The sequence below is a fragment of the Dicentrarchus labrax genome, unplaced genomic scaffold (genome assembly GCF_905237075.1).
Source record: "Dicentrarchus labrax unplaced genomic scaffold, dlabrax2021, whole genome shotgun sequence".
NCBI lineage: Eukaryota > Metazoa > Chordata > Actinopteri > Moronidae > Dicentrarchus > Dicentrarchus labrax.
The window spans coordinates 8,508,177-8,520,657 of NW_026136718.1; the positions used below are offsets into that span (position 1 = coordinate 8,508,177).

The window sequence follows — 12,481 nt, forward strand, 5'->3', positions numbered from 1 at the left end:
TGACTTGCACTGCTTTAAATCCTTATGTATTATCACCTCATAAGGCCTCTGAAAACCTCTCTTTCTCTCCTCAGTGAGATTCACCCCAGCCAAATCCCTGCAAGGCCATGCTCATGCTATGACCACTACAATGTAAGTATTTTGGTATAAAGACTAATCTGCTATTGCTAAACTGAGTTGAATTTGATCAGTTACAGTCAGCAATATCCCCCTTAGACCAATGAATGATGTTGTTCGGTCTCAAAATACTTCTTTGATACTTTCAAAATACAAAATACTTTCTTATAACATCAACATTGTCCCGACCCCCAAAGGATGGATTTGAAAGTGCTTTGTGGAATTGGGTTGCTCATGATTGTAAATCAACACATGCAATTGATGATTTCTTGCATTATAACCATAAAATGTGAGAAAGACAAATAGGATAGGACAATAAACTACCAGCTATGATTGCTAGGGACACTGAGTCACTTGCAGCGGCTGAACATCACTAGGTACGATTAAGAGTGAAACTGCAAACTCAGAGTAATAGATAAATCATCCGGCTTTAGCCATTCCAAGTAGTAGTACAAATGCAAACTTCATTTCACAGGGATGTGAGGGGGGCACAAGACACAAAAATTGAGAACTGCTGCTTTAGGATGAGCAAGGTACGACATAAGTAGACCACACCCTCTACTTGGAGCTGTGGTACTACTGACTAGTGTCTTGTGTCGCGATGCTTCACAGAAATCATGACAGATGAGTAATTATTTCTGTAGAGAAGTTGGTCCATCCCTTCTTCCACGGTACTGTGTAACTGTCAAACTCACTGTTCCCGGCACTGAGCTGTTCAGTCTCAACACAAATCCAGTTCCTTTGTAATCATTGACAGATTTGGAGATAGTAATTCATTCTTTTACGTCATTAACTTTGGATTGTTGTTATTCTTTTATGTCATGCACAGCGTGCAGAGCTTATTCTCATTTCCAGCTCATTTTAAAAGCGTTATTTGCTAAAGATCACGCGTTTCTCAGTTTTTATTTTCTTGCAGTGCATCAGTTTGAATTTAGAAAGATTAAAGGAAATTGCTCCAAACTTATTAATCACTAAAATGCTTTTTTCCCTCATTTATACCTATGCAGCAACCTTAAATCACATACCTAACTCACTCAATTTGCCTTATTCTATGTCTGTTTTCTCTCACAGCTGCAATCTAAATAGTTTTCCTTCTCTCTGTCTATACCTCCATTACTCATCACCTCCCTGTATCTTTACAGGGTTCGGTCTGTAATGTTGACAGTCCTGATGCATATTTTCCTGTTGCCCCATGGTGAGTCTAACATCCAACACAACAGTTGTGACCTCTCAGTTTGTAGGATGTCTTCTTCCACTGTGTACTGGTTCTCTTTCTCTAGAAAAAAGTCATTCATTGCCTGGTGTTTACAGATAAGCTTCAAAAATGGTTATTTGAGGGATCTTACTGTTTTTATATTATATTCAACCTCACATATTATAGTATTTTTTTGCCAAGGGGTGCTAACTTATAGTATGATGCACTATGTTTGGACTATTCCATATCAGTGTGAAGAGTTTAATTTGTAAAAGGAATTTTAAGAGGTTTTTGTTCGTAGAAAAGTTACATTTCGGACACTGTTTGAAACTGACAAGGTTAACAGATTAAATTCTGTGTAATAATGAGTGCAAGTGTACAGATGGAGATGGTAGTTCTTAAATCTTGAAATCCACATTGCTTTTTTTCAATTACTGACAGTAGTTTAAGCTTAATTTAGGACTGACATTTCTATTTAAGTAGCACCCAGTACCCAGTAGCACTGGTCGCAAAGTGTAAGTCTACATAATCACCAGATACACAGGACAGAGCAGCCTCATACCAGTGTTGACACTTGACTCCTTGAGATTTATTGTGTTACAGTCGACAGATTTCCCAGGTGCAGCTCATGTGGTCAGAACTGCCAAAATGAAAAACACTGTACTCCTGTCTGACTACCAGTTGTCAAACCTACATGATGACTTTCACCTGGGCTAAATCAATAGCACGTCAGGTGTGCACTGCAAGGTCTTTGTGCTTCTCTCTTGGTCTTTTTCAGTTTTGGATAAGAACACAGACACACATTGAAGCCATTGGCTTTTGCCTAACTTAAAAATACAAAATGATCTGCAAGATGTCTTAGAAATAGCCGTTAATATTGCAAAACCTTTTGGGGAACAGAAACCCAATGTTCCAAATTGCCCTTCACCTAAACCTGACCTTATGTTCTTCCCAACAATCAAAAATAAGTTATGTTTCATTAATGATAAAATCTTAATCTTAATTTGCTTATAAAGGGAACATACAGTATATTATCAAATTCCTGAGAAGCTTGGGCAAAATAAAATTACATTTAATTTAACTTATGAGACATTTGTAGATAGATTAGATAGATAGATTTTGGAGAAAAAAAAGAAAAAAGATAACCAGTCTTTTGTCATTGTAGTTGGCATACATTTTGTACATCAGTTTATTCCTTAATAATAAGGGAAATATATATATTGCTATTTTATATTATACTCTTATACTGTGTATATTTGTAAGAAGAAGAAACGTTTATGCCTTATACATAAATATAAAGTAGCAACCAGTTGTTTGAGACATTTACATCATCTTTAGTATAGATTAAAAAGACTTCGAGATATTTAACATACTGTAATGTGACTTGTCTGATGCAGAAAAATAAAACACAGAACTTAAAATATGTCAAACCTGAGTTAATGTTTGCTGTCTCTCTGTAAGCAGGTGCTCTGGGTTTGGAGCCAGATGAGGGAGCCTTCCTCCATTCAGGTCCCTTGGAGCTCCCCTGGCAGGATGAGCTGTGCTGTGACTCACCTTCAACCCACCTCACTGTGGACGGAGGAGACATGCACGCACAGGAGACAAACCGCCCTGATTCAAAACTCCCACACTATTCTCACTGCAACTTCAGGAGCTCGACAAACAATTCACGTCCTCATGAGCTCTCAAGCGGTAAGTGTTTATCTGACACTGGTATCTAAAATGTTTCTTAAGAAAAAAGTTATTAATTTAAAGCTTGTCAAATTTCTTCTGTTCTGGTTGATAAGGCCTGATTGAGTTTGTGCATAGGAATGATGTATTTCACACCAAGTCTGTATTTTCACAGACTGAAATCAAACACGAGCCCATTAATATCAAACTGTGCTCACCAGGTTTTTGCAATTATTATTATTATCAAACCGATTTAACTTTCTTTTTAATATTATGCTGTCAGACTCCATGGGGTTGTCAATCATAGACTTGGTCCCGTGTATGGGATGCAGCTGCGTTTCATCCATAATAGAACTGTGTCAGGATGAATTCAGTAGGAAGTGTATTTCTACTGCACTTACTATTTCAATTAAATTCAAGGAACCCCTCAAAGTATTCAAAAACAATATTTAAAAGTAACCAAACAGGCACATTGTAGCATTCAGCTTCATTATTCATTTAACCCTATTGGTAGACAAGGACGTTGATATTTGACATACCTGTAGTTGTTCTTTTTTATACCCTATAACAACATTTAAAATAATCTCAATTGCTACAATATCTGCACATGGCAACTACAGCAAGGTTAACAGTGTTTTGCAAGTTCACGCTGAACAAGATATAGCTCAAGCTTTAGCGTGTTCATGCACAACACTGATGGTTAAGATTAGGGAAAGATTGTGGTCATGGCGGAGAAGTTATGGTGACGTAGGTAAAACTCTTGGTTACAGTTTTGGTTAAAGATTGTGGGTACGGTTAATAAAATAGTGAATGTTATTTGCAGGTGGTTTCTTGCAACAGGCCCATCCACCCTCTTGTGGATCTATCCTATCGTCCAATATCAATTTAATTACAAGGATGCTGGGGTGACTTTACACACTGGTGGTTTTTACAATTTAAAGCTATACCAGTGGTGCTACAGATCATTGTTTTGATGTGTATGTCCCATTTAGTTTGTTCTCTAGAAGCACACATGACCTCACAGGTGACGCAATACAAGTTCCTGCTGACAGTTTCATGCTATTCCATGAGGGAACATATGTATAGCTGGGTTTGTTTTACACTTGTAATCCTAAGTAGCAACAGGGTAGCTGTGTGATGTGGCTCTAGCTCATCAGAACAAACAGCAGGGTTAGTGTGACACAGCCTCATAATTCTGCCTGCGGTACCATCCCTTGTCACTGATAGAGATGCCCCCAAAGATCAGCCAGACAGGCTCATTACACTTTAATGGCTCTTCAGCTGGAATCCCTCCCAGCCACCAGTCAGGGTAAGGGAACATGTGAGTCTTGAGCTGTGATCATTCACAAGATAGTGTGGCTCACTTTTATCAGTCAGTACAACAGAATCTAAACAGAAGAGAAACATAAAGATTGTTGAGTTTATAAAGCGAAAGGGGACCAGTTCAAGTGAGTCATAATTATAAAATGCCCTCTTGATATTATCAGTGTGGAGGTGAAGATGGAGGTGAGGAAATAGAGGCATTAGGTAGGTGAGCAGGATTTATTTGTTTGCATCGATCTGTGAGGCGCTGTGACGCATGCAAGTCAATGGTGATTAGCTAAAACCTTACAGTTTTATGTCTTAGCAGTGATAATGAAACAGAGACGGTTGAGGCCTGTGCTGTGCCTCCGGACTCCTCTGTGAGGCCTTTTCACAGTTGGGAGTGTGATTCAGCTCTAAAGATTCTGACCATATTGTTCACTTGTGTTTGCTTGTTAGTCATACTTATTTTATTCATATCTTTTATTACTTTCAGCAGAAAATTGTCTTGAAGACAGGTGTGGGAATGAATGATTTAACTCTGTAACAATGAGCTCTCAGCTAAGACTTATAAAATCCTATTTTTTTCCTATTATGATTAAGTTGCCAGCCCAGGGCCCTTTCACTACATTGCTGCTTGCAACTATAATATGTCACTGAGTTAGGCTTAGTTCTCAGAATATTAAGCCAGGCTGTTTTCCCAGAAGCCTTCATTAGGAGATCAGAGTCAACTGGTGTAAATGTCTCTGGAGATGGCGCTGGTCTTGCTACTAACATGCAAATGTAATTTCTCATCAGGCACCTGTTTGAACATACTGTGCAGAATTGATGAAAACTGGGAAAATCTAACTTGTGACCTTCAGTCTCATGGCCCACCATCTACCACTCTGGATGCTGGTCTCATGAAAGTTAGCTTACAGCGTCTGATGTAAGTATGAAGCTGCTTTTCATTAAGTTTTGCACTGTCTTTGCTGTCCGTGTGGAAATGGGTCTCTGTGTGTGCAAGTGTGTGTGTGTGTGTGTGTGTGTGTGTGTGTGTGTGTCTGATCCAAACCTTTCCCGACTGCTCAATGGGGGGCTAATATGTGTGTTTACTTTGATCAGCAGAGTGGAAGCTGTGTGATATCAGGCTGGCTCCAGGCTTTTATTGTGGCAGGAATAAAGAGACCAATTCACCACTGATCTAACACACACTTGCTAAGAGATGCCAGACATTGTACAACTGTTGTGTACTGTTCCAAATTTTTTTTTTTATTTATTGATTTTTTTTTATTATTTGACAAAATGGTTTCACCTCGAGGTCCATTTATTAGCTGTTCTGGAGCTTTCAATCATGTCACACAATCTTCATCAGCAGGTGAACTTGTCAAGTTGTCACGGTATTTCCATTATTTTCAGAAGACTTTAAAGACTTCTCGTCCATGCTAATGAAGATATGTCACATGATTAAAAGCTCCATAACAGCTATCAAATGTACTTGAAATCAGCATAATGGTTACTAAGTCTGAAGTCAATCAAACATGGTCAAACGGAGAGATGAATGTGACTTAGTTCTGCTAAAGTTTGATTATATGTTTAAAATTGAGATATTTTATCTTGCTCTGTACGTCGACTGAGAACACAGACTGACTAAAGTCTTTCCCAGGTCCCAGAAAGAGGACACCAAGGTGAACGACGGGAATACTGCATCTGATAATCCTGTCGTCTGTGAAGCGAAGGATTCCTTCATGTGCTCAGTTGCTCTCAATGCTACAACAAGCTTTGTCACCGTGGTAACCGTCAGCATCTCCGACGCCGAGGCTCCGCCAGTCCTCCTCAGAGTTCCTGCCCGACCTGGTAAGACAATTTTTTTGTCTCAATCTTTACTTTATGTTAGTTACACAGTTTGCTTTCCCATAGTTTCTTTCTACATTCTCAGTAGATCGAGATAGATAAAGCAACTGCAGTTGGGACGTGGAAGACCAGGGGAAAAATAGTAGGAGTGGTTGTTGGGAAAATAAAAAAGTGTTGACACTATTGTGCTGACCTTAATTTCACTAAAATTCAACTTGGATCCTTATTTAGTAGCTGTGGTTTTACTATTATTGTTAATGATTGCTAAAATCTGAAGGAGGGCATACAAGAAAAAGTTTGAGAACCACAGAGTTAGTGGAAGAATCAACTGTGGAGGAAATACCAGTTTTCTCTCCGGACTTTGTTGTTCATAATGTAATGCAGCCCTAAGGAATGGTGTGTGATTCTTGTTTTAACTTAACTGGAAAAGAGCGGAGCTGTAGGGATTTCATTATGAAATTACTGGCTGAAGTACAGATTGGTGAGGGAAACAAAAATTCAAAACCTACCATGAAATAATAATCTTTTAAAAATGTTTAGAACATCTTAGTTGTCAGTCCACCCAAGTTATTGCACCTCGCGCTGCTGTAGAGCTGAACTGTATGCCGGTAACTGATTTACAGATAAATCTACTTTATACTAAGGCATATCTTATATTAGGACTTTATATATAAGTTGTACAATTATTTATGAAACATGAATTAAATGTACAAATCATAAACTCTTTACTAACTATGTCTTATTAGTAAATTAAGCTTTTAAATGTAAACACACATTCTGGTATTAAGGTGTTAAGTATGACTTAATTTATCTGTTACTGTTACTTACTACACTGTTTTAAGTGTATTACAGTAAGTCATCATAAAAACAAGTTCCCGACATCCACTTTCTTTTCAAAGACACTCAATTACTGGCATTAGAGCCAGTAATTGAGAATACAACCATGTTTGAAGATGATACAGCGCTCCTCAGTGTTAAAAACACGTACATTTTCCAACGTCCTGCTTCAAAGTGATGAAACTGAACGGATAAGGAGAAAGAGTTTTATTCAGTTGTGATCGGCAGACGTGACCAGAATAGCTGAGAGTAGCTTGGCCATAGCCGTGTGTGTGTGTGTGTGTGTGTGTGTGTGTGTGTGTGTGTGTGTGTGTGTGTGTGTGTGTGTGTGTGTGTCTGTGTGTGTGTGTGTGTGTGTGTGTGTGTGCAACCACATCCACGCTGTGAGATCTTCACAGTGAGAGACAAGGACATTCCATGCTATGTTTGTTCAACCAAACCATTTTGTTAAACTGACAGAGCAGAACAGAAACTGAGTAGTAACTGTATGTTGTCCAGATTTGAAATTTTGGTCACCTCCTGTATAGGATACAGTGTCATTAGTAAAGCCTTCATTCTCTTTCTACTCTTGAATCCAAGCTTCCATTTTTTTCCTCCAACCTTTGGAAGATAAGGACACAGCTGAACACTTATTCAGCCATCAGTTTGCATGTGATTTGTACTGTACTAACTAGGATAACTTTTTTGTGGATTTTAAAATAGTTTGAGTTGTTTGCTTTTAACACACAGTGAATATCTGTCTATGAAGGGATACAGGGATACAATAGTGACACTCACAGTATCCTCGAGCTCAAGATGACAATTATTTTATTTTGTCTGACCAGGAGTCAAAAACCCCAAATTTAAGAAAAGTAGCAAATTCTCACTGGAACCATAAAATGTTTAACATATTATATGTAATAGCACAAATGTTAAGGATAATGTATTTGTTTTTTTCTTTTTCCTCTTTTTTGGATAAACATGCTTTGAGTTGTGGAGCTACAGTCCCCGTCTTGCTTCACACCTTGAGCCAATATTTTTAAGCCAGTACTAGTGTTAATACCAGGTGTATGTTTTCTCAGCCTCACTGCGCTCTGCACTCTGGAGTACTGTTCAGGTAGATGGCTCTTGATGTGTGTGATTTGTTATTAAATTAGGAAAGTAATCAGTGCTTCTCCTCAAGTTACATGTTCAAATCAGCCCACCTGAAGGGAATTAAAAACCCTTCTTTCCCCTGATGTGAGTCTAGTCTGGAAAAGAAATCACTGAGCTCTTACTCATAATGTTGAGTAATCTCTTTTCTCCCAGTAGGCATCTTTGTGGTTTTTTGAGACTCAATTATCTCTTTTGCTATTTGTCATAACAATTAAGGGATAAACTGGAACATTGTTTTCTGGGCTGCTACGCCTCATCTTACTTAAATCCTTTAGAAATCCATCTGAAATGTCATTCAGTCATAAATATTAAGCTCAATGTACAGCACAGATGATATTAAAAATCCCCAGCTACATGCTTTAATTCAAAATCTACTCCTTGACATTTACAAAGATGAAGTGATTTGTCCTTTTATATTATGTTTTATGTTTATATTTTTCATTAACTCTGAACTCAAGATGTTATTGATTCATTTATTTAATATTGATATTCCTGGCATATGGACTAGAGGAGTATGGATCTTTGTTGTCTGAATGTAAGAGTAATTACAGCAATGTCAGCTTTAGATATGCAGTGCTATTGTGATATATTTTCTTTAAGACAGCAAATAACTTCCCCAGCTATAAATACTTTACATATACAGTAAAGGGGAATATTAAGTGACCTTGAGGCTGCACATTGGATCTTTAAATCCCTTACAGATATATCCCATACACAGCTATTGTAACTGCATACATGTGCTTCTGTTTTTGACATTATCTGCTCTTATTCTTTCTTTTTTTTTTACTTTTTATTTGTTGCATACAATTCTTATATTTGTATAATTAGTAAATAATCATCTCTGCATTTTCTTATATGACTTATATGTAAATTTCATGGAATAGATATGTGGAAAAGAAACAAAAACCAACAACAGACCTAATATGGAGAATAAACTAAACAAACAATAGAATAATAGTTGAAACAACTAACTAACAAAAAAGAGAAAAAAAACAACAATGCAGACAAAGCAATTTTATGTTTTAGCTCTTTTTTTGACATAGCCAATATCCATGGTGACCATTCTTAGCTGTGTTTTTGCTGTTCCATAACAAACAACTTGTTCACCTTTTGTTGCAGTTGTTTTGTATTTGGGGGTTGTGGCTGCAACCATAGGATTGTTAAGATCCTTAATAAGTTTATATTTTGCTTTTCGCCATTTGATTTCCTGATGGGATGTCTAAGATGGATCTGTCTTTTTCTACAGTGAAACCAAACCCTCCAGTCAACCTGTCACATATCCAGACCATCGAGGCAGAACTGATTTTACACTGGGACGACCCATCCAACGTTGATACTGGCCCGCTGAGATACGAGGTCCGATACTGTTCCAACATCACTCATCCAGCCTGGCAGGTAACACGAAGCATTGGTGAAATAGAAGTGATATCTCGTAAGAGTGGTTTGTAAACTGTAATTAATGGCTTCATAGAGATGTTATAAGCTATTAATAAGAACAACATTTGGGTCTGCAGCTTGTAAAAAATGCCTTTGGCTGGTATCTTTCCTATCTGGTTATGAGTTATATAATGTTTGATAATGCATAAAAAAAAGGCTCATGTGTTTCTAATTTATTGAGCAGCCATCTCATCTGCAGCTGTAAGTTATTAATACATTGATTTTTGGTCCAAATGAGTGGTCAAAATTACTCAGAGGGACTTTTTTCCACTTATCAACGCAAGGTTTGTTCTTAATAATGTCTTGTAATTAATCTCTAAGTATTTGTAGCCAGTAGTTAAAATGCATGAACCCTTAAAGCTGCATTAGGTAACTTTCTACTTCCAAGTTCCAACAAATACAACAAAACATCTACTGCAGCTTTAATAAAGGGTGCCTTATTAGAAAGTGGTAAAAAAAAATGTCCCAATCTATTTTTAACAAAACAGAAACCTCAGTTTATTTGGTTTCAAACAGGAATTGTTAGGTGCAGATTTCAACAAAAACCTTGACAACAGGTGCAAATTATGCTTGAAATGGAGGAACTGAAAACATAGTTTCATGCTTAAACATATAGTAGGTTTCTTATACTTACTAAACTGATGTAAGTCATGCCTGGAATGAGTCACACACACACAGCACAAATTTCCACTGACACGACTCTGTGTTTATTTAATGCAACTTGCTCACAGTCAGTCTTTAATAGCCTCATATAGTGTATTTAGCATTCAACAGTGCACTCAGTGTTGAGCAGTGGATCAGATGCTCCATGATTCATCCAGTGCTGTTGACCTACAGTAGATGGATGAATGAAATATGGTTTAAGTGATTCTCTTCTCTTATCTTTTCCATGACTTTGGGTGTTAAAGTTGAGGACTTTACAATCTGTATAATCTGTACACGACCCTCTATTCTTAGACCATCGTTTCGGATGTGGAAAAACTGGAAGGAAAGTAGGGTCTCTTCTCCCAGGACAAACAGACATGCAATTTATGTTGTGTGTACAGAATAGACTAAAGTAAAATCACAGTATGGACAATCAGGATGACAAAATTATAGATACTAACAAACTGATCTCCTACTTTGCCGTTGTTACTGACGTTGTGTGGCCACAGAGTTGGCTTTTTTAATTTGACACATACATAAAATGGCTTTCATTGGAAACTGCCAGAAGTTACAAGTGCCTACGCACACCATCCAGCTCTGGTTGTGTGAGCTTTCGTAACTGTTACGGATGATGAAACACCAAACATCAACCACACTCATGAGGAATTCGATTTGATATCATGCATGAACACGCCCAACTATCCTATCCAGTTTGTTCTGTTGTCTATTGTCTGTGTACTTCTGTGTTTTTTGATTCCCTCTTTGTTGTCTCAAGGTGGTGTCTGCACTTGCAGAGCCCCGGTTATCTCTTGATCTGAAGCCCAGACTGAATTACACCATCCAGGTTCGCTGCTCCAGCCTGGACAAGCCTCCACTGTGGAGTGACTGGAGTGAACCTCACCATATCAACCTGGACAGTAAGAACCATTCCCTACCAACTGTTTATATAACGAGAGTAAAACAAGAGTAAGATAAGAGCGTTTGTGTTCTTTTCTTTTTAGATAGATAGATAGATAGACTTTATTAATCTGCAAGGGGAAATTCGGTCGTTATAGCAGCCAGGTACATTAAAATACAATAAAATACAACAATAGAATAAAATACTTGGATAGAAAATATAAAAAAGATAAAACATAAAAGATAAAAAGGTAGGTATGGTGCAAAGTTTTTAGTCATTACTCATACACTTTGTACAAGCTGAAAGGTTTTTGCAGCTGTTTCTGTTCTCTGTGTTGCTCAGTACAACCCTGTACTGGTTTTGTGTGATCGATATTCAATACAGCATCTATACCTTCCTGGACAGGGGCAGATCTATAGAAATATTCATATAAACTTAAAGGGGTGGCAGAAATATATGTTGATTTAATCACAAACACAATATTGATCACATATATCAATATTTGGTTGAGCCGATCCACCACATTCGTTTTCCTTTATTGTAAAGGGAAGGTGGAGAAATAGACAGGAAACAGTGGAGAGAGAGGGAGGGGTATAAACTACAACAAAGATCACTGGCTGGGAATTAACAGTATAAATGTAATTATACTGCTATGAAACACACAGATGTTTGATTTACATTTTGATTGATTTGCAGGTTGATGTTTGTAGCCCTGAGTAGAATTAGTTTGTTTGATTAACTTTTTGGGTGGTTTTGGCAGCTAAAACTAAATATATATATATGATTATTAATTAAACACATGCATTTTACAGTCTGCTGTGTAACATAAACACACAGTAACATTAAAACTAGTCCTTATTGTTCTGTAAGTGGTCGCTGTCTGTCAGTCTGCCTTAAATATCGTGCGCTGGCTCATCAGTGTGCTTACGGTGAGGTGTAATTTTGTTTCCTAATGATTTTACTGACAAACAACGTCCAATGTTCTTTTCAATTTTGTTGAATACAATAAGAATAAACTAATCTGGAAAGAAAATCAAAAGGAAATATACTCAGTGCTGATTTGAAACTCAATTGTTAAATATGTTGTTAATCGTTAAGTTGAACTGAGAGGTCATTTTGGTACTTTGGGCCCTTAAATCAGGGAGTGATTCATTTTAAACATCTTTCCTGATGGCTGCAGTTCAACTCTCATCTTCTCTGAGAGGTCCAGCAGATGTGGTAGATTCAAACACTGACTTCAATTATCTCTCAAGAAGATTTATGTCATGCTAAATGATTAAAACGAGTATTGCTCATTAGCCTGAGCTATTAAGGAAGAACTCATTCCAGTATGGTCACTGTCAATAGACTCTGAATCTGAGGTCGTTCTCAAGGTTAGTGACCTGCTACAAATCCCACAGTATGACCTGATG

At 37.5% G+C, this 12,481-nt stretch overlaps 1 protein-coding gene across 3 annotated transcripts in view; it reads left to right on the plus strand.

Annotated features, from left to right (window-relative positions):
* Positions 1–12,481, plus strand: part of lepr (leptin receptor) — a 43,528-nt gene that overhangs the window by 19,616 nt on the left and 11,431 nt on the right. For 2 of the 3 annotated variants that reach the window (XM_051376161.1, XM_051376159.1), the window contains exons 2-8: positions 75–132; positions 1,260–1,312; positions 2,774–3,004; positions 5,084–5,213; positions 5,931–6,121; positions 9,336–9,484; positions 10,947–11,088. In XM_051376161.1, the coding sequence (XP_051232121.1) occupies positions 119–132; positions 1,260–1,312; positions 2,774–3,004; positions 5,084–5,213; positions 5,931–6,121; positions 9,336–9,484; positions 10,947–11,088 (910 nt within the window). In that variant the 5' untranslated portion in view covers positions 75–118. The remainder of the gene's footprint in view (positions 1–74; positions 133–1,259; positions 1,313–2,773; positions 3,005–5,083; positions 5,214–5,930; positions 6,122–9,335; positions 9,485–10,946; positions 11,089–12,481) is intronic. The other variant, XM_051376160.1, reaches the window with a different exon arrangement.